The sequence below is a fragment of the Crotalus tigris genome, unplaced genomic scaffold, assembly GCF_016545835.1.
Source record: "Crotalus tigris isolate CLP2741 ecotype Arizona unplaced genomic scaffold, ASM1654583v1 scf7180000017571.3126492, whole genome shotgun sequence".
In the NCBI taxonomy this organism is placed as follows: Eukaryota; Metazoa; Chordata; class Lepidosauria; order Squamata; family Viperidae; genus Crotalus; species Crotalus tigris.
The window spans coordinates 1,474,616-1,495,963 of record NW_024096482.1 but is presented as its reverse complement, the minus strand read 5'-3'; the positions used below and the strand labels follow the sequence as shown (position 1 = coordinate 1,495,963).

Below are 21,348 nucleotides of genomic sequence, written 5' to 3'. Positions count from 1 at the left end.
TGTATAGAGCTGGCTTCTGCTTGGGACAGAGACTTGGGGCAGGGTTGGTTTCTGCTTTTAAAATCCTTTTGAGGAAATATATTTTTCTACCTTTTAATATTTCCTTCTCTGGGGGGCTAACTTCCCACAATATCAAAATTCTATTTATTGATTTTGAAAGTATAAACTTTGAATTATCTCCAAAGCAGCTTGTGAAAGGCATTAAAAACAGTCACAAACTGAAACACCCTATTCACTTTTGCAGTTCCAGAACAATTTGCATGGGGCCTTCAAAGTTTAAAAAATCTGGAAGAAATAGCTCTCTTGTAGGATACAAGGTTCTTTATGATGTCTTTTGACACTTATCGTATAGACAAGTTATATTGAAGAATGCCACAGTCAATTCTCTTCCACCTCAAAGGACAAGTGTAACTGTTAAGTCAGCCCCACAGGGCAGTACATGAAGACTAAATGAGAACTCATTGTAGATGAGGACTGAATGTGGGAAAAAGCTACTTTCGATACAGAAAGATTTGTGTAAGTTGTGTTTAAAATTAAAAGTCTTGGGGGAAGATATCTGTTCTTTATCATTATCAGATTCTTGCTGCCTCTGTTTCCCTTGGGCAGAATCTTAAATAGTATGCCATATGTCAATAATAGCAATAGGACTTAGACTTATATACTTCTCCACAGTGTTTTACAGCAGTCCCTGAGTGGTTTACAGAGTCAGCACATTGTCCCCAACAATCTGGATCTTCATTTTACCAACCTCAGAAAAATGGAAAGCTGAATCAACCTTGAACTAGTTGGTATCAAACTCCTGGCTGTGGGCAGAATTATCCTGTAATACTACGTTCTAACCACTGTGCCACCAGGAAGGAAAGAAGGACAAGTGATATTCTTGATGTGATGTTATTACTATCCATGATGTAATTTATCATATGCACATATGTTGTAATATGTAATGAGGTGTGGCTTCTATAAGAGGCCTGGTGCCTCTTATGGCAGAAACCGGTCACTCTGCACTTTGTAAAGATAGACATGTGTATCAATAGATAGGAAGAACTGCCTGCCAAAGAGCAGCACATTAATTTGCAATCAGTTGATCTACTTGTTTCTAAATATGTGATTTTTTTTAAAAAAAATCCATTTAAGACTGTGGATTCTAGTCCTGTCTTAGGCATGAATGTTAGTTAGATGACTGTAAGCCAGTCATTCAGTTAGGTATATTCACTGTCTTGAGTTATTTATAAAAAAATAAAGGATAAAAATATCTAAACATGTCAATCAAGAAATAAAATCAGAAATTCTGCTTTTAGATAAAAAGACAGCAACCACGAGAATATCTTCATTCCAGCTATGTATTTAATTAAACCTAATGTTAGCTAACAACTCACCTACAGAATAATAGGTGAAAGACCATAGGACCTACCACAAGTTGTATTCTTGTGAAGAAAAAGATCAATTCATAATCATAGTTCCTTTTCAGTTCCTGGCCTTGAAATACATGATATTAGTAACAAATTATTCTCTTGCAGAAAAGTAAGGCACAGTATTTACTTTTCTTCTCCACTTGCCATAACTGGAAATTCAGTTAAGATCATTCTGTATATTAAACTACTTGACTTTCATTCTGATATTTAATTATACTTAATAAAATACTGTATGTGGTAAATATTATAGGAGAATTATTCCAACATGTAAATATTACAGGAGAATTATTCTAACCTATGAACAAGACATTTTTGGAGGGGGGGGATTAGAGCAATTGTAGTGTATTGTATGTATATAGAATATTATGTTTTATGTGATTGTTATAAATGCTTGGGTTTTAGAATTCAATAGGCAGAGAACTACTAACATTTTCTGCAAAAGAATCTAACAAGAAAACCTTACATTTTATTACAGAATGTCCAGCTTTCACAAAATGAGTCAAATTAAAGCATTCCTATCTTTTCTTTGGAACTTGGCAATACTTTGTAATTTCTGCTTAACTGGTAAGTTGAATCTTTTATATGTTTATTACTATTGGATTGCAACGCTAAATAAATCTGGAGAAAACTATTATATTTGGTGATATTTAATTTTTGGAACTGTTAGGATGAGGTAATATGAAAGTTGGTAGTATACCTTTCTAGTAGTAATTGAAGCTAACAACACAGGTAGTCCTTGGCTTACAACCACTGTTGTGACTGGAATTCCAGTCATAAATCATTGCAGTCATAAGACCAGCCACCATATGGGCAGATCCAAATTTTTCAACCATTTTTATGGCAGTTTTATGGCAGTCATAAGTGCAAAGTCACTCTCTCAAATAGGCAACTTTGCCATTAACCAACTGGTTGTAAGACCTCTATAAATAGACCTCACTTACGGACAGCCTTGTGTAGCAAATGTTCAAAGCTACAATAGTGCTGGAAAAAAATTAATTTCACAACCAAGGCCTTATCAGTCACATGTTCACCATTACAGTCAGTGTGTGTTGTCTTGTGCCTGATGTGGTCTTTTTCTCCCATCCTCACTTGCAGAGTGGAGAGATTGCTTAAACGCTGATGGTTTCCTGAGTTGTTTTTCTTTGCAGCCCGGCACTTCCCCCAAAGTTTCCAAATACAGATTAATAAGTTCAACTCTGTGACCTTAGTTAGCCACAGTTGTACCTGTAATTGACAGGATTATTTGGTTTTGTCTGCCTTCTAAGTGACTTGGAGACATTCAGTAGCCCAACAGTGAGCCCTAGCATTCCTTTGGATGTGTATTTACCATTGTGTGCCTGCTTACTTTTTTGTAACCCCTTCCTGTCAAATGAATGTAAATGCATGCATTAATTCTCCTCTGGCTAATTATCCCAGTATCCAGGTGAGCATTTCAAAGCAGTGTGTGGAAGGAAAGCCTAGTTGGGGATCAAGTGATTTTCCACTTGAGGACCACGTCACTAAACAACTGAATTGCAAATCCCAATTGAGGTTGCTAAACAAGAATTGCCTTAAACAATTTAAATCACTGTAATTTCACTTAATTGAATCTTTGGTAAAGACCAAGAATATTTTTGCTGTTTGGAATTTATTTCTTGGAGCTAATTGCGGTAGAAGGAAGATTTTCATTGACACAATGAAAAATGTTTTTCTGTGTGTATCCTTTGTAATGTGTGTTCTTTATCCTCTTTAATGGAATGCAATTGAATCTTGATAGTCGAAGAAAAGTCAAAGCTGATTGATTTGGGACAATATTATTTCCCAGTAAAAACAAAGGGATTATAGTAGGAGTTAAAAAAGGTAGTCATATTTATTATAAACAGTTCTACTTTTAGAAATGAAAGGACCCAGTGTGAAGTAATGTTTAAATGCTAGCACTGAAGAGTCTTTCCTCAGTCATGGAAAGTGACTGAATGGCTTTGGGTCAGTCTAGTTCAACACACCTCACAGGCTATTGTTTGAAGATAAAATGAAGAAAGCTCTCCATGAGAATACTTGTGCTTTTAGCATTTAGATCAGGGGTCCTCCAACCCCAGTCCATGGCCCACTACCAGGCCTTGAGCTTTTCGGAACAGGGCCACAGAGGTGGTGGGCATCCCAACTTGTGCAAGCAGCAGGCAAGCACACTCCATTTATGTGTGTGATGGGTGTGCATACCTGCTGCTCATACAAATGGAGCTGCATGTCTATATGCGTGGAACCATCCCCTTTCCCTCCCCCCAGTCTATAAAGTGAAAAGGGTTAGGGAACTCTGATTCAGATGACCACAAAGCAATAAAATTAAATAATGCCTCATAACAGCTTTTCTTTTGTTCCACTTAATTATAGCCTTGCCACAGAAACCTGAAAATATTTCTTGCTTTTATCATTACAAACATATTCTTAATTGTAGCTGGATTTCTGGAAGAGAAATACCCAATGATACAAACTGCACTATTAGCACAAACGGGTAAGTGGCAATTGGATGGTGACCATGGGGGAGGGAAATCAACTGATGACCATCATATAGTGTAGGGATGATTCATTTGAGAGTTTGCCTTTTCTCTGTTTCTGCTGCCTGTCCTGTAAGGTCAGACAGAATTGGCATGCTTCAAGTCCCATCCATTAAGCAATGTCATCTGATAAGACTCAGGAGGCTCATCTTCTGTCAGAGAAGCTGCTTTATGGAGCACATCTTCCCAGAGATGTGAAGATCTGAAACCTGCTGTCCTTTAACTGTTCCTTGGAGACCTGACTCTTTCCCCAGACTTCAGGCTGGCATGGATGTAGACTTCCTCTGGGAGGACTGTACAGGTTTTAGCAGATGTTTGTTCCCCTGGAATGATAATCTTTCTTTTATTGGCTCTTATCCAGCCTACCACTGCAGCCAGACATGGCTCCAAGTTTTGTTACAGTATATATAATACAGTTTTGCTTCAGTTAGAGCAGGGGTAGGCAACCTTAGCTCTTTTATGACTCGTGGACTTCAACCCCCAGAATTCCTGAGCCAGCATGGCTCAGCTTGGAAACTCTCCCTTTCCCCTCAGCATGGCTGGCTCAGGAATTCTGAAAGTTGAAGTCCACGAGTCGTAAAAGAGCTAAGGTTGCCTACCCCAGGTTAGAGAAATGTCTGGTGACAGGAACCTTCCACTCTCCACATGGAACTATTGGTGGAGTTGCACTTAACTCTTACGAGAGAAGATGCCAGAGGATACAAATTCTCAGGGAAGCCAGACAAAATGCCTACTTAAGACATAGAACTTCTTGTGTGTAATAATGTACTCAGGAAGACACTCTTCATGAATTAAACATATCTGATAATCAGAAGATGAGTCTTGAACTCTTCAATTCCTGTTTGCTCAATTAGCATCCTCACTAATGTTCCATGCTGATCTTGCTTCACTTTGGATCCCACTACAGTGTTGTATTGTATTTGACTTTGTTTAGTACTTTGGTTTTTTTTATAACCAACAACAATTCTGTCCTAAGCAAAATGACACAATCTTTAGTTACAACATCTGCTTTGGCCTTAGCAGATTTTGGAGCATATTACTTTTTATGGGAGAAAAACTTAGCCTTTATTTATTTGAAATGGAATGAAAACTTTACCATGGAGTTTTGTCACATCAGTAAATAAAGGGCAAAATTTGCCTATTTTTTTCCTAAAATGGGTCAAGTCTAAAATGTTCTATGATGGTTTCAAGATAAAATTCTTGATCTTTGATTTTTTTTTAATTAACATTTTTTATAACAATCATCTACTTTTCTTTATACATATCTGCAATGGGGAAATTGTAAGAAAGGACAAACCTGGTAAAATGAAAGATGGTTCGTGTATAGTAGAACAGGTTTTATTTGTGGATTATATCACACAAGTCAAAGTACCAATGTTTGGAGAAGAAGGATTCAATGTGACCCCCCAATATAAGAAATACATAGGTAAGTCAACTCTTGGCTTAATAGTAGATTTATTTATGAGAGGTCCTTGGTACTCTTTGAGCTGGGTTGTTTTGTTGTTTTATTGCACAAACTAAGTAACATCATTAGTGCTAGTAAGGAATAAGGTTTGCTCTCGGTTTGTATTCCAATGACTTGCCCTGTCAGTATTAGTGAGAGTGGTCTTGGCAGTTTTTTGATTGGGTTGTTTACAGTTTGTTTGTAGTTCCTTGACTGCAGTATTGTTTAGTTTTTGATTGTTGGTCTGATGTTAATCTTGGAATTTATCTATGCTCATTGGGGTTGATCGCTGGTGGAGAAGTGTTTTGGTCTTTCTGTTCCCTTTTTGACTTGTTGACTGTCTCTTTTACACAGTATATAGAAATTGTTTATGTCTATATGTCTATTGATGGCTAATTCGTCAGAATGCCAGGCTTCTAGCATTCTCCAGCATTTTTGAACTTGGCTTGGTATAGAATGGTCACAGTTAACCAGCTGAAACTATGGTTAAGTCTATCCGTATGTTGTGAAATTAAAGAGTTTTCATCATGTCTTCTGACTACTAGTTGGTGTTCATGGATGTGTTCTGCTAGTCTTCTGCCTGTTTGTCCTATGTAGTGACTATTGCAATCATTGAGCCTCCATGCTATCAGCCCCTTCTACCATAAAGATCCTGCAGGAGAAGGGCATTGTGGACAACCGTGGGATCTGGCAGGGTGAGAGCTATGAACCATAAACACAAAGCTTTCACTGTGTCCCTGCATAACAGATACAATGCCCTTGCTTACCTTAATAGGGACATTGAGGAGACAGATCAAGGTAGTTATGATGATAACTCAAATAAGCAAGGGATCATGGTCCGAGATGAAGAACTTGTTTTTGACAGGGAGAAGTGTGAATCAGGTATTACACATCAGTCATGCAAGAAGAGCAAGGCATCCAAAAAGAGAAGCCACCTTCTGGTTGGTGTTTCAGTTATAAGGGATGTAAATTTAGGAAAGGACACAGAGGTTTTGAAAGAGGTCAGGTGTCTTCCAGGTGCTACTGCCAGTAGGGACAAGAAGCGTATTTTTAAAATAGTCAAGAATGCCAGGAAGGACTGTGATGTGGATGCTATTGTACATCTTGGCACTGACGATCTGTCCCAAAAAGATGTATTCTCTCTGCAGAATGATTTCCAGAGCTTGGGGCAGGAATTTAGCAGGATAGGCTGTAGGCTTACTTTTTCAGAGGTTTTACCAGTGGATAAGGAACAAAATGGAAAAAGCCAGCGTATAGCAGAATTCAATATGTGGCTAAAGGAATGGTGTAAAGGCGAAGGCTTTGGTTATATTAGTCATGATGTTTGTAGCTGGTCCAATGAAAAAGTGTACAAAAAAGATGGTTTGCATCCATCCAAGAAAGGGACTGAATTACTTGGCAATTCACAGATTTTCTGGAGGAATATTTAAACTAAACAACAGGGGCAGTGATACAGAATTGATTGATTGTTATAGAACATCCCTGTCCCTGGCAATCTAAAAATTATAGGGTTATCAGTGCATGTAACATAGATGTGTGTGTGGACAAGAATATCAACCTTGCTGTCAAGCAAAATCAAGCTTTTAATAATGAGTGCCACACAAAGTGCACTAATGAAACAGGTTGTAAGAAAATAGGGGAGCTCAGGCACCACACAGGTTATGTAGAAAGTAAACATGGTCAGTCATAAAGGACTCAAATGTCTATACACCAATGCACAGAGTATGAACAGTAAACAGGATGAACTAGAAATTCAGGTTAATGAGGACAGATATGATATTGTTGCTATTATGGAAATATGGTGGGATGAAACCCACAAATGGAACACACAGCTAGAGGGATTTAAATTATTTAAAAGAAACAGACCAAACAAAAGAGGAGGTGGAATTACTCTCTCTATATAAGAAATAACTACATCTCTACAGAAATAGAGCACAACAATGATGAAAACTGTCTTGAATGCATTTGGGTCAATATAAAAGGGGAAAAAATGACATTGCCATAGGTGTATTTATAGGCTGCCCAACCAAACAGAGGAAATAGGTGAACTTTTTGCTAGTCAGCTAACTAAGATATGTAGGAAGCACATCACAATAGTAATGGAGGAGTTTAATTACCCTGACATCAACTGGGAGACAAACTTTAAAAAAGTTAAGGAAATGATTGGTGGGGGAAAGTGGCAAGAAGGTGACAAGCAACAGGGAGAAAGCAGAACTATTTAACTCATTTTTTGGATCTGTCTTTACACAAAGGGAAAAAACAGCCCAACCTATCAAAAGCAGTACCATAAAATACAATTAGAAACACAAATTAATATAGGCAAGAAAATGGTAAGTGAGCACCTGTTCTGTCCAGCCTTGATGAGTTCAAATCACCAGGACCAGATGGATTACACCCCAAGGTTCTCAAGGAACTGGCAGATGTGATCCCAGAACCACTGAATTATATTTTTCAAAGATCCTGAAGCAGTGGGGAACTACCAGAGGACTGGAAGAGAGCTGATGTAGTTCCCATCTTCAAAAAAGGAAAAAAAATGGATCCAGGAAACTACAGACCTATCAGCCTGACCTCAATATCTGGGAAGATCCTGGAAAAGATAATTAAGCAATGAATCAGCAAACACCTAGAGGCAAACCAAGTCATTACCAAAAGCCAACATGGATTTGTCAAAAACAGATCATGCCAGACAAATTTTACTGCATTCTTTGACCAGGTGACAAAATTAGTGGACCAGAGGAATACTGTGGATATAATATACTTGGAATTCAGTAAGGCATTTGATAAAGTAGACCACAACCTACTACTTGATAAGATAGAAAAATGTGGGTTAAACAGCATCACCACCAGATGGATTGTAGCTGGCAGACCGGCCGTACTCCACATGTGGTCCTCAATGGAACTACATCTACATGGAGAGAAGTGTGCAGTGTGGTGCCCCAGGGCTCAGTTCTGGGCCCAGTACTCTTCAACATCTTCATCAATGATTTGGATGAGGCGATTGATGGGGAACTTATCAAATTTGCAGATGACACTAAGCTGGCAGGAATAGCCAACACTCCAGAAGATAGGCTTAAGATACAGAAGGATCTTGACAAACTTGAACATTGGGCTCTATCTAACAAAATGAAATTCAATGGTGAAAAAAGTAAAGTTCTACATTTAGGCAAGAAAAACCAAATGCACAGGTATAGTATAGGTGGTATCTTGCTCAATAGTAGTAACTGTGAGAGGGACTTCGGAGTCCTAATGGACAATCACTTAAATATGAGCCAGCAGTGTGCTGCAGCTGCCAAAAAAGCCAACACAGTGCTAGGCTGCATTAACAGTGGGATAGAATTAAGATCATGTAAATACCACTTTACAATGCCTTGGTAAGGCCACACTTGGAATACTGCATCCAGTTTTGGTCACCTCGATGTAAAAAGGATGTTGAGACTCTAGAAAGAGTACAGAGAAGAGCAACAAAGATGATTAGGGGATTGGAAGCTAAAACATATAAGGAACGGTTACTGGGATTGGGTACGTCTAGTTTAATGAAGAGAAAGACGAGAAGGGACATGATAGCAGTGTTCCAATATCTCAGGGTTTGCCACAAAGAAGAGGGAGTCAAGCTATTCTCCAAAGCACCTGAAGACAGGACAAGAAGCAATGGATGGAAACTAACTAAAGAGAGAAGCAACCTAGAACTGAGGAGAAATTTCCTGACAGTGAGAACAATTAATCAGTGGAACAACCTGCCTCCAGAAGCGGTGAATGCTCCAACACTGGAAGTTTTAAGAAGAGACTAGACAGCCATTTGTCTGAAATGGTATAGGGTTTCCTCCCTGAGCAGGGTGTTGGACTAGATGACCTCCAAGGTCCTTTCCAACATTATATTATTAGTAGTATTAGTATTATTAGTATTATTATTATTATTACATTGTATGTTGTAGATGACTCCTGTTTATTCTTCTGGGGCTGCTGAGAGTTTTACTTTACTTAGGATGTTTTGGAGGGTTTTAGTTGGCTTGTGTGCTATGCTGCTTCCATGTGGTTGTAATACTCTGTTGGTGGTTTCTGAGATGTTTTTGATGTATGGCAGTATTGGTTGTGCTACATTGGGTTGAGTGGCCTGGAATTTTGTGATGAAGTTGCATGGATATCCTTTTTGTTGGAAGAAATTGTATAGTTGCTCTGTTTACTTTTTCTGTTGTTCAGGATTGCTGTAGTATGTTTGTGCTTGTTTAAATAAAGTTCTTACACAACTTTTCTTATAGGAGGTTGCGTTACTTCTTTGGTAATGGAGCACTTGATTGATATGGGTAGTTTTTCATACATTTGTGCTTCTGGTTTACCATTGCAGATCAGGATATCCAGGAAGGGTAGTGAGTTGTTTTTCCTTCTTCTTGGTAAACTGGAATCCTTTGAAGATGTTGTTGATGGTTTTGTGGGTTTTCCCTAATTGGTCCTTTTTTGTTATGGTGAAGGTGTTGTCTATATATCAAATCCATATTTTGGATTGTATTTGTATTTGTATTGGAATTCTATTGCTTCCAGACATTGAATTATGACCTCAGCTATGAGTTCTGAAAGCAGTGATCCCATAGATGTCATTTGTTGATACATTTGCCCATCAGATTGGATGTATGCGATTAGGCAGAGATAAATTTATAATCTTGGGTGTTTCAATCTGGACAGACTTAACTATAGTTTCAACTGGAAAACTGTGACCATCCTAAACCCAAGTTCAAAAATGCTAGAAAATTTCTAGAAGCCTGGCACTCTGACAAATTAGCCATTTATAGACACACAGACATAAACAGTATCTATTTACTGGGGAGGTGGGTAGGACTAGAAGACCACCAAGATCCCTTCCAACCCTATTAATCTATGTTCGATGTTCTAAGTTGCTGTGCCTCAGTTAAATTTGTAATTTATTGACAGAATACAGGTGTCATGTTCAAAATACGTCAAAAGTATTTTTTGCTATGTCCCTATAGAAGGATTTGATAGCGACGGAACAGCAAGAATTTTTTAAATAACCGTGAAATGAATGAGTTGATGCAACAACCTCTACAAAAGGAATCTGAGATGCAAGATTTGCCTCTTTGGTTATCAGCATCATCTGCCCATTCAAATGACATAGAGTTTATATTGCAACACAGTCTTGCCAATTTTTACTTCACCATTTTCTGGAGTTGCTGCTGGGATGAAGTATGATAATTCATTCCTGGACATCTGTGCACTCAGTTGGTTTCTAAAACTCTTGAGTGGGATTTAACTATGGATTTAAATGGGTTTTCTCTAAGGATATCTGGAATACTGGGCAGAACACAGATAAAATTATTGCAGTCTTCAGCTGAAACAGCTTTGTATTAGATGAATTTGGTCACTCTGTGTAACACTTAGGAATGATTGCTACATACTCTGGGTTTCCTGTCCACCGGTAGTCATTTCACCCTAAATGTTCTATCACTAATGTAGTTAAATTATAAAATTGTACATTAACTTCTGAAAGTTTATCAGCTCATTTTTCAATTCTAGTGAAACCTGGTCCTCCTCAAATAATGAAAGTGGAAGGGATGAAGGAAATGCTAAGAGTTCACTTGAGAAAAAAACCAGAAGAACCAGATTATGATCCTTTTATGTGCCAGATTCAGTACCAAGCCACAGCAAAAAACATTTCAGTAAGACAAATTTTAATTGATATAAATTTTAACAAATCAATTAAAATAGAATAAGAAGTTTCTTAAATGATGACAGAAATAAGCCGTTCCTTACATTAATGATGGCATTGGAAACGAGGCTCCTAGGTGTTTTAATTTCATCCCCAAATGATAATAAAGATAGTGATGTCCTGAACAAGCCTAATGAGGTAATGTATGTATTTCCATCATTTTGCATCATAATATCTGTCACAAGTGTATCATGATGAATATGTTAGTATTTCTCTCCTTTTCCCCTCTGGACTTTTAAAAGAAGATCAGCTTTCAAATATTAGATAAGGAGACATTCAGTGTTTAGAATTTGTGATATGACAATAGGCTTGTGGTAGTAAGCTGGAAACTAGAATATCATAAAATATAAAGGTAGGGACCGACCTTGGAAATTATATAGTCCAACTGTCAGCCCAGTGCAGGAATCCATTATTAGACTATTCCCATGTGATGGCCATCCAGCCTCTATTCAAACACCTTTAGGAAATATTTCCTGATATCTATCTGTAATTTAAATCCATTTTTATTATCTTGTTTCTTGGAATAATTCTGAATAATTCTGCTACATCTTATGTAAATGATATTGCTCGAGATACTTGAAAACAGTTGCCATGTCTGCTTGCAGTTTTCTCCTCTCTAAGAAATTCTACCCATTGCCTCTAACTGATTCTCACCATGATTACTCCCCACAAGGTATGTTACAGTTGGTAGTGTCTAACATAAAATGTGTTACCTAGAACCAGACTCAGTATTTTGAGTGTCGTCCGATCAGTCCAGAATAGAGAGAAATAGTAACTTCACCTGTTTATTTAGTTTAGGATTGCATTTGGGTTTTTAAACAAATGAATCGCGACTTTGTCTTATGTTCAGCTTGTAATCTTCCAAGGACCCAGATCTTTTTTCTGAATACTAGTGCCCAGTATATTCCCTTCCATTCCTATATTAAAGTCTTTAATTTTTCAATCAAAATGTAAAAATGGATCCAAAATTTCCCGGCTGAAATTTTTCTTGATGTCTTTTGACCCATATTCTGGTTTGTAAAGATGCTCCTAAATCTTGATACTGTTCTAACCCTGTTTGCTTTTCATCTTACCATTGATTCTCTGCAGATTTGATCAATGTATTTTCTAAACCATCACTCAAATTATTTATACATATGGGAACTATTACAGGTTCCAGAGTGGACCCTGCCATTCCTTCCAGTTTGATGCACAACCTGCACCCTTGTTGGGCATGATTGTTCAATCAGCTTGGTAGCATAAAATATAATTCTCCTTTTTTATTAGCATAATATAGCTGACATCTTGTTATCTTATGTTATGACAATTTTTCCTTGAAAGAGCCGAGGTGGCGCAGCAGTTAGAGTGCAGTACTACAGGCCACTTTAGCTGACTGTGTTCAGCAGGTCAGCGGTTCAAATCTCACCGGCTCAAGGTTGACTCAGCCTTCCATCCTTTCGGGGTAGGTAAAATGAGGACCCAGATTGTTGGGGGCAATGTAAATATATATATATATGTACATTGCTTACTGGTGTACACCGCTTAGAGAGTGCTTGCACTTAAAGCGGTATATAAATCTCATAAATAAATAAATAAATAAATCTTCTATACTAAATCGTATGAGGAACTTTATAGAATGCTTTGCTAATGACAAGGTGCACTATAGTACAGTGATGGCGAACCTTTTAGAGACCAAGTGCCCAAAAACTGGCCCTGCCCTGCTCCACCCTCTGCCCTGCCCCGCCCCCGCCCCCATCCCCTGCCCTGCCTGCCCACAGGGCCACTCACCACCTCCAGGGCCCACCGCAGATTGCCCAGGCAGCCCAGCAGCGCTATGGCGGCCACACCCTGTGCTCGCACCCTGCAGCATCAACTGTGCATGATGGGGTGTGAGGGCAGAGTCTTGTCTACGCTGCCTAGCTGCCATATCCTTGGCTGCGCTGCTCCTTGTGGGCCACGCTCAGGGGTGATTCTCCTTCAGAGGGGCTGCTGGAGAGGAGGGGGTTGTGGGCAGAGGTGAGGCTGGGGCAATGGGGCCTCTGGCACCCATGCCATAGGTTCGCCACCACTGCTATAGTATGTCCACTGCATTTCCATTATCGTATAAGGGGTCACTGTCATAAAAAGGAAAGCAAGTTGATCTGGTATGAATAATAATCTCATAGACTGACTACAGAGGCATGACAAGTAGCAAATATCATTACCTGGAAGTAAGAGCTGGTGAGACAACAAAATGCACAAAGTAATAGTAATTGAAGAAGTAAAGTTCTCTGAGACTTTAGAATTTAAACAGAGAAGCAACTGCTGCATAACATTCCAGACTTAACAAATATTGATAAGAAAGATAAAAAGGTTTGGATAGTGGACATTGCAGTACCTGAAAGTCACACAATACAAAGACCTGCAAATAGAAATAGAATGATGGTAGGAAAAAAAAAAAGCAACAATAGTACCAATAGTAATAGGCACCTTGAGTTCAGTCCCAAAACATCTGGAGCACCACTTGAACACCATCAGTCAATTTCAAAAGGCAGCTTTCATCCTGATACCTTTAGTCTTTTTTTATTAAAATAAGCTCTCCTTAAAGTTATTGCTTGCTTGATTTTTATCTATTTACAAACTTTGTATACTGTGTCAATTCTAGTGAAATCTACTGTGAATGTGTGACTATGCTCCAATTTCTCTGTTGCCTGCTGAATCCCCAAATAATGTAGACATTTCTTTCCTACACTCCTCCACATTGGTGAAAATAAAATTACAGAGAGCTGATCTCCTTTTTTACTCTTTAGCCATCTAAACAATGAAACTTTGCACTTTCATAATTTAATATGCCATTCCTCCTTCCCATTTTTGGCATATTCCTTCTTCATACTTTGTACTCTTTAATCTGTCCAACTAATAGCACCTTTTGTGAGAGAAAGACGTATTTGTTTATTAAATTTCTAAGGCCACCCCACTCAGTATTGACCACAATATGAACGAGATTATATAATTCACAGGCCACTGAATTGCTCAAAATATTAGGAAACTCTAATATTATAAAGATTAATTAAAATAGGCTTTCTGCATGAAAGTTGACAAGCTAAAGAGAAGTGTGTCATACAAGTGACTCAGGATTTTATAGAGCAGTTGCAAATTCCAACTGAACAACTGAACAAAAATGTATTTTCTATATATTATTATATTGTTGATGATTGAGAGAATGGCTGTTGGAAGAAAGGCGTTCCAGTAAAATGCAGAAATGACAGAAAATGAATACAAGCAATTTTAGAATTAAAGTATTGATATGAAGAAGATGATTAAAAGGTGGATAAAGTAGAAAATAGGAATGAAATATTTATGCTAAATGTTGTAGAATAAAGGAGGGCAATTTGAGTAATTGGAAATAGGAAAAAGTAGTTTGGGGAATAAATAATTTTGGAGTAGAATTTGAAAGTAAATTAATGGGAATTATTAATTCTGAACAGTCATCGCAAGCTACCAGGCCTGGATTCTGATTACTGTAGCTGCTCAAAAATGTTTATGCTTCTAGTAAGAAGCTATCCATAGGCAAATTTTTCGGTAATGTTGTACTCTATGACAAATGGCAAGGAAGAGCTTCAGTTCTTATCATTCAGGATAAGAAGACTTCACTCCACCACACTCACTTTCAATAAGTGAAGTAAAAGCTTGTCTTCTATAAAATAAACACAGTATTTTCTATTCTCAACTGGACTGAGCTTTCATAAACTGAAAAGAAGCTGTGTCTAGGGAAATCTGGATATATGATAATCCTTATTTATAATTTTGAATTTATTCTTTTACCTTGGTAATTGAAACAACAGTTACGTTTATTTTTAGGCAAACATCAGTATCCCGATCGAACATTATGTCAGAAATCAAATTGCAAATCTCACTGGCCTATGGAATTTTACAAATTATACAGTTGCTGTTCGGTGTAGGCTTCGTGAGCCCCATGAGTCAAGTCCCTGGAGTGAATGGAGCAACAAAGTAACAGGCAGAACAGAAGAACAAGGTAAGAACAACATAGCCAAGTCTGGCATAGAGATTTCATTTGCAGATTTAAACATCTCAAATCATGGTTAATAAAGGTTAAAGGCAGAACTATCACTCATGCTTTGGTCTATTACTCTTTGGATTACTGTAATGCACTCTGCATAGAGCTGTCCTTGAAGACCATCCAGAAAATTCAACGGGTCTAGGATGCAGCAGCAGGCACAGTAATGGGGCTCCTTAAATTTGTCCATGTAAAATCTCACGTCAGCAGCATTGGCTTCCAGTTTCTTTCTGGGTGCAATTCGAGGTGTTGGTCATCACCTTCAAAGCTTTATGTGGCACAGGACCAGGTTACCTTTGGGACCACCATCTATGTGTCCTATCAGGTTGGATAGGGTGGGCATGGTTCTAGTCTCTTCTCCTAAATATTGCCATGTGATGGGAGCTGTGTAGCATGCCTTTCCATGGCTACCCCTGCCCTATGGAACATTTGTCCCCTGGAAGTTCGACAGGCCCCTATCTGTAAAGCTTTGAGGACCTGGCTTTCCCCCCAAATGCATGGGAAAAGATTGGATAACTACACACATTAGATGTTTGACTTGATGCCAGGTCTTTATTGTTTTTAACTTTTTAATGTGTTTGGTTTTATAGTTTCAATATGATTTTATATATTGTTTTAACTTTTCTTGGGAGCCACCCAGAATTGGTTAGAAGATAGATGGCTGTATAAATGTTTTAAATAAATAAATAAATAAACTATAAATTTTATTTAAAAAGCCACACAAATAATGGCATATATATTGTTTCTGCCACACTTATACAGGGAGCTCATTTAATTTAGCTGGGTTTTAGTTGAGGAAAATATCATTTAAGGGAGACGGGCAGTTGACAATGATGAAATATAAATATATAAATAATAAATAGTGCAAATGGCTCTTGTTTTTTGCAAGTGCACATTCCAGCCACAAACGGGATTGTGGATAATGTTGTGGAATCTGTGGTGATATGCTTTTTCCATGAGCATTTCTTCCCAGTTGACATCCTTTAGAGCAACTTGTTTGTCTGGTGATAGACACAGTTCTGTGTTAAATAGCAGAGTGCACAAAAGTGACCTTGGAGAAAATATGCAAAGACCATTACCAGAACATGGGCTCAGTATGGGAAAACAAAAAAATCACGAGAAAGAGACTTAAAATGGCTCTGCCTTGATTCTTCCTAGTATGAAAGGAGAGGTACCACTGTTTTCAAGATTCTGGGTGTTGTTGTTTTTTAAGTCTATCAGTAAAGTAGATTTTTAGTCTTTTTTCTGGTGTCTTGTTTCTTGATCTGGCAGCTGACACTGATATTGAAAGAATATTTATTTTTAACATATACTGCATGCCTAGAGGTTCTTTGACAGCACAGTTGCAGTTGATATCTCTTTTAACTGGATTAAGTATTTCTAGCTAGTCATGATGGCCTGACATATCCAGTTACTAGAATACAGCTGAAACTGGAGCCTTAGAAAAAATGAGAAAGAATTGGGTGTCATTGTGTTCTTGTTAAGTCCAGTATCTGTTTGCTTTTAGAGAAGACTAACCATTACTTAACCTACAGAAGGGAATGATGCCTGTACAATGTTTATGCATTTTGTTTTCATATTTTAAAATTTTGTTTCATTTATTCTTAACAGCCCCTTTGAAAGTAGACTTATGGAGAGTAATTGAAACTATTCATCCTAATGAAAGAAGGGTGCACCTTTTGTGGGAGGTAAACAAATATCAGGACATTTAAAAATTCCAGTTTCTTTTTATCAATGTATATTTTTAATGCTATTACATATATATATATATATATATATATATATATATATATATATATATATATATATATATATATATATATCGGTCTTTGGTTGTTCAGGTTTTCTCCCGCGTAAAATTGGAAGTGTCTTGGCGACGTTTCGACGAAGTCCCATTCGTCATCTTCAGGCTGGTGTTTTCAGCTTCGTGCTTTGAGCAGCAATGTGTGGTCTTAGCTGTTTCTTCCTTTTAACTGCCAGTGGGGTATGAACTGATTGGGTGGGAGCTTGGCTGTGTTCTGATTGGGTGGAGGTGTGTTCTGAATGGTTAGGGGCTTGGCTATGCTCTGATTGGCTGGGGGAGTGTTCTGTTTGGTTGTGCTCAGGTTAGTCTGAGTTGCAGAGGGGTTTGAGATTGTATAGATTGGAGGTCATTAGCCACTTTAAACCCCTCCAATCCATACATGAAGCATGACACCCTCCATGAAGAGGAAGCACGACCACGAACGCGAAGCCAAAAAATAGCAAGGCAGCCCAAAATCTCAAACCCCTCTGCAACTCAGACTAACCTGAACACAACCAAACAGAACACTCCCCCAGCCAATCAGAGCACAGCCAAGCCCCTAACCATTCAGAACACACCTCCACCCAATCAGAACACAGCCAAGCTCCCACCCAATCAGTTCATACCCCCACGGGCAGTTAAAAGGAAGAAACAGCTAAGACCACACATTGCTGCTCGAAGCACGAAGCTGAAAACACCAGCCTGAAGATGACGAATGGGACTTCGTCGAAACGTCGCCAAGACACTTCCAATTTTACGCGGGAGAAAACCCAAACAACCAAAGACAGACATATATATATATATATATATATATATATATATATATATATATATGTATATATATGTATACACATATACACATATACACATATATATGGTGTTCAAAGTTCTTCTCTGCTTCTTGAGTCTGATATCAGAAGGTTAGGAATCCTAGTTATTACAATTTCTTAAAATGAAATGTTGATATTCCCAACATTGTTTAAATAACAATTACAGGTAATCTTACAAGTATTCATTTAGTGACCATTTGAAGTTACAATGAGAATGAAAAAAGGGACTTATAATTGTTTTTCTCATGACCGTTGCAATATCCCCATGGTCAGATGATCAAAATTTAGATGATAGGCAACTGGTTCATATTTATAACAATTACAGTGTCCCCTGGTCATGTGATCCCCTTTTGCAACCTTCTAACAAACAGAGTCAATAAGGGAACCAGATTGAATTGAGGAAAAAAAATCCCATCTTTGCCTTTTAATTTATGCTGCTTAACTATTTAGATTTTAACAGTTCTGTTTTAATTGTTTAAATGTGTTTTAATCATTTTCATATTTCTATGGTGCAAAATTGCCTGGAACTATGAATAATTATAACTCTGCAGCTAACTTGTACATCCTTTTCAAATGCTCCTTTACAATTTTATTTTTCATGCATTAGGTTTTGAGGAGTCCAATCCTATACATGTTTAACCATTTGTTTTTCTTAATTGCTACTATAAACTGACCAGGTAAATAAAGGATTCCCATCTTCAGGAATCATAACTGGCTATACAGTAAGATACATTGCAGAAAACAGCAACATTACTTTTGAAAAAAAATACAGTCAGAAAGAGCTTGTCATTCTCAGCCTGACGGAGGATGCCTACAATATCAGTTTTACTGCTCATAACAGTGCTGGAGAGTCTCCTGAAGCTACTATTAGAGTTCCATCATCAAAAGATGAAAAAACAATGAGTAAGTTTATGCAAATACTGTACACAATACACACACACACACACACACACACACAGAATAAAAAAGTGCTTTTTTGTTGTTGTTTATATTGTATACTTATGTGCCACTGGTGCTTTGTTGCAGTGCATCTGGCAGAGAGAAAGAGAGATTGGAAAGGTTTGTCTCAAGGGTGCTTTTTCAAAAGGCAACTGGACTATGTTTTTTCCTTGAGGAAAAAGATGTTTTGCTTCTCATTCAAGCAACTTCATCAGTTGGGAGGGTGGGGGCGATGGGGCAGTGAAAGGATTTGAGACTACCATGACTGGGATGACTGAGAATCTCCATGGACATTGGAAAGGCTTGCTAAATATATGGATTTTTATTAAGAAGAATATTATCAAATAAATTTGTTGCTACAGTTATATATGCTTCCTCCAGCTCTAAAATCCAATCTAAATGTACCTTTTTGAAGAAGAAATAAGTGGTTGTTAGGTGAAAATGGCTCTTAGCTTTGTTACATAGATGAATGTGTGTGTCTGTGTATTCAAAATTCACCTCAGAAATGTTTCATTGAGAAATAGAAATTTTGGGTTCAGTTGTGATCCTAAGTCAAGAACTACCTATGTTCCAATTTAAGTTGTCACATCTTCTGTAAGGAAAGAGTGAAATTTTTTCTCAGTATTTTAATATATATATATATATATCACCGTGCTATAGTTTTCTGTTTCTGTTTGCTGTAAATTACCACTGCCATGCATTGCCAGTTGCAATCATTGCTTAAATTGCTGACATTTACTCAACCTAGTTAACATGGACAATTATTCTCATAGAACCAAAAATTGTTCATCTGAAGGCTTCTGCTTTGAAAGAGAAAATGAATTTGACATGGGATTTAACAGATTCAGAAATAGATGGTTATCTTATCGAGTGGTATGAGTCGGAGGAAAACACATACAAGCGATCTTGGCATAAAATAAGAAATACCACAAAATGGACTTCCCCCAAAGGTATGATTTTAAGGCTAATTGCACATACTATGGGTGGTAGTGCTTTTAAGTATTGTCTTTTTATTTAAAGTATATTTTTCAATTATCTTATCTTCCCTCCTTGTTTTTCTGTTACTAAAGATTGTAAGTCATTGAGAGATTAATTTGGGGATTAGCAATGTACACATGTATCACTGTGCTACTTCTTTTTTTAAGAGCAAGCAAGTTCAAGCCAAGCACAGAGGAGTAAGAAATATTAAGTTAGAGAAGTTAAAGGCATGAGATAAGAAAAATGAAAATAAATATAGTTAAGTCTACTTTACACGAGAATGCATCTCTATATTTGCAACCCATCCTTACTTTTGCCATGTCCTTCCTCTATCTTATTTTGCCTTTTGTTCCTTAAATTTCTTAATAAATTTGTCAATTGCAACTACATCTTCCTTTGCTTCCCCCTTTCTCTTAACCAGTGGACAAATAAGCTAATTATACCTTATTATAAACCTACATTAACAAATTTTGTAAGTCTGAAAGTACAGTTTTCCCGCTGTCACCTTTACAGCCTGATAACTTAGGGAGAATCCATCCTGATCCTCTTGCTGTGCTCATTATGCAGTAGTGGGCTATGCTCCCTCTTATTTGACAATTCCCTAGATGGCATCTCATTGCTCCATTTCCCAAAGTCATTCTCACATTCCATTACAGCAAATGATTGTTCAGAAAAGAACAACAAAGAGCAACAAAGATGATTAGAGGGCTGAAGGTTAAAACGTATGAAGAACAGTTGCAGGAATTGGGTATGTCTAGTCCAGGGGTAGGCAATCTTGGCTCTTTTATGACTCGTGGACTTCAACTCCCAGAATTCCTGAGCCAGCCATGCTGAGGGGAAAGGGAGAGTTTCCAAGCTGAGCCATTCTGGTTCAGGAATTCTGGGGGTTGAAGTCCACGAGTCATAAAAGAGTTAAGGTTGCCTAACCCTGCTCTAACTGAAGCAAAACTGTATTATATATATTGTAACAAAACTTGGAGCCATGTCTGGCTGCAGTGGTAGGCTGGAAAAGAGCCAATAAAAGAAAGATTATCATTCCAGGGGAACAAACATCTGCTAAAACCTGTATAGTCCTCCCAGAGGAAGTCTACATCCATGCCAGCCTGAAGTCTGGGGAAAGAGTCAGGTCTCCAAGGAACAGTTAAAGGACAGCAGGTTTCAGATCTTCACATCTCTGGGAAGATGTGCTCCATAAAGCAGTTTCTCTGACAGAAGATGCACCTCCTGAGTCTCATCAGATGACATTGCTTAATGGATGGGACTTGGAGCATGCCAATTCTGTCTGACCTGCTGGCTCAGGAATTCTGGGAGTCCAAGTCCACGAGTCATAAAAGAGGCAAGGTTGCCTACCCCTGGTCTAGTCTAATGAAAAGAAGGACTAGGGATGACATAATAGCAGTGTTTCAATATTTGAGAGGCTGCCACAAAGAAAAAGGGGTCAGCCTATTTTCCAAAGCACCAGAAGGCAAGACAAGAAACAATGGATGGAAACTAATCAAGGAGAGAAGCATCCTAGAACTAAGGAGAAATCTCCTAACAGTGAGAACAATTAACCAGTGGAAAGGCTTGCCTTCAGGGATTGTGGATGCTCCAATCCCTGGAGGCTTTTAAGAAGAGACTGGACAGCCATTTGTCAGGAATGCTTTAGCAGGGAGTTGGATTAGAAGACTTCCAAGCTC

At 38.0% G+C, this 21,348-nt stretch overlaps 1 protein-coding gene across 6 annotated transcripts in view; it reads left to right on the top strand.

The window, feature by feature from the left end:
- The window catches only part of IL31RA (interleukin 31 receptor A), a 35,492-nt gene that overhangs the window by 4,922 nt on the left and 9,222 nt on the right, over positions 1 to 21,348 (top strand). The window contains exons 2-9 of one of the 6 annotated variants that reach the window (XM_039355512.1): positions 1,888 to 1,976; positions 3,780 to 3,900; positions 5,230 to 5,369; positions 10,911 to 11,053; positions 14,923 to 15,097; positions 16,751 to 16,827; positions 18,430 to 18,655; positions 19,465 to 19,641. In XM_039355512.1, the coding sequence (XP_039211446.1) occupies positions 1,889 to 1,976; positions 3,780 to 3,900; positions 5,230 to 5,369; positions 10,911 to 11,053; positions 14,923 to 15,097; positions 16,751 to 16,827; positions 18,430 to 18,655; positions 19,465 to 19,641 (1,147 nt within the window). In that variant the 5' untranslated portion in view covers position 1,888. The remainder of the gene's footprint in view (positions 1 to 1,887; positions 1,977 to 3,779; positions 3,901 to 5,229; positions 5,370 to 10,910; positions 11,054 to 14,922; positions 15,098 to 16,750; positions 16,828 to 18,429; positions 18,656 to 19,464; positions 19,642 to 21,348) is intronic. The other 5 variants (XM_039355550.1, XM_039355540.1, XM_039355532.1 and 2 more) reach the window with 5 other exon arrangements.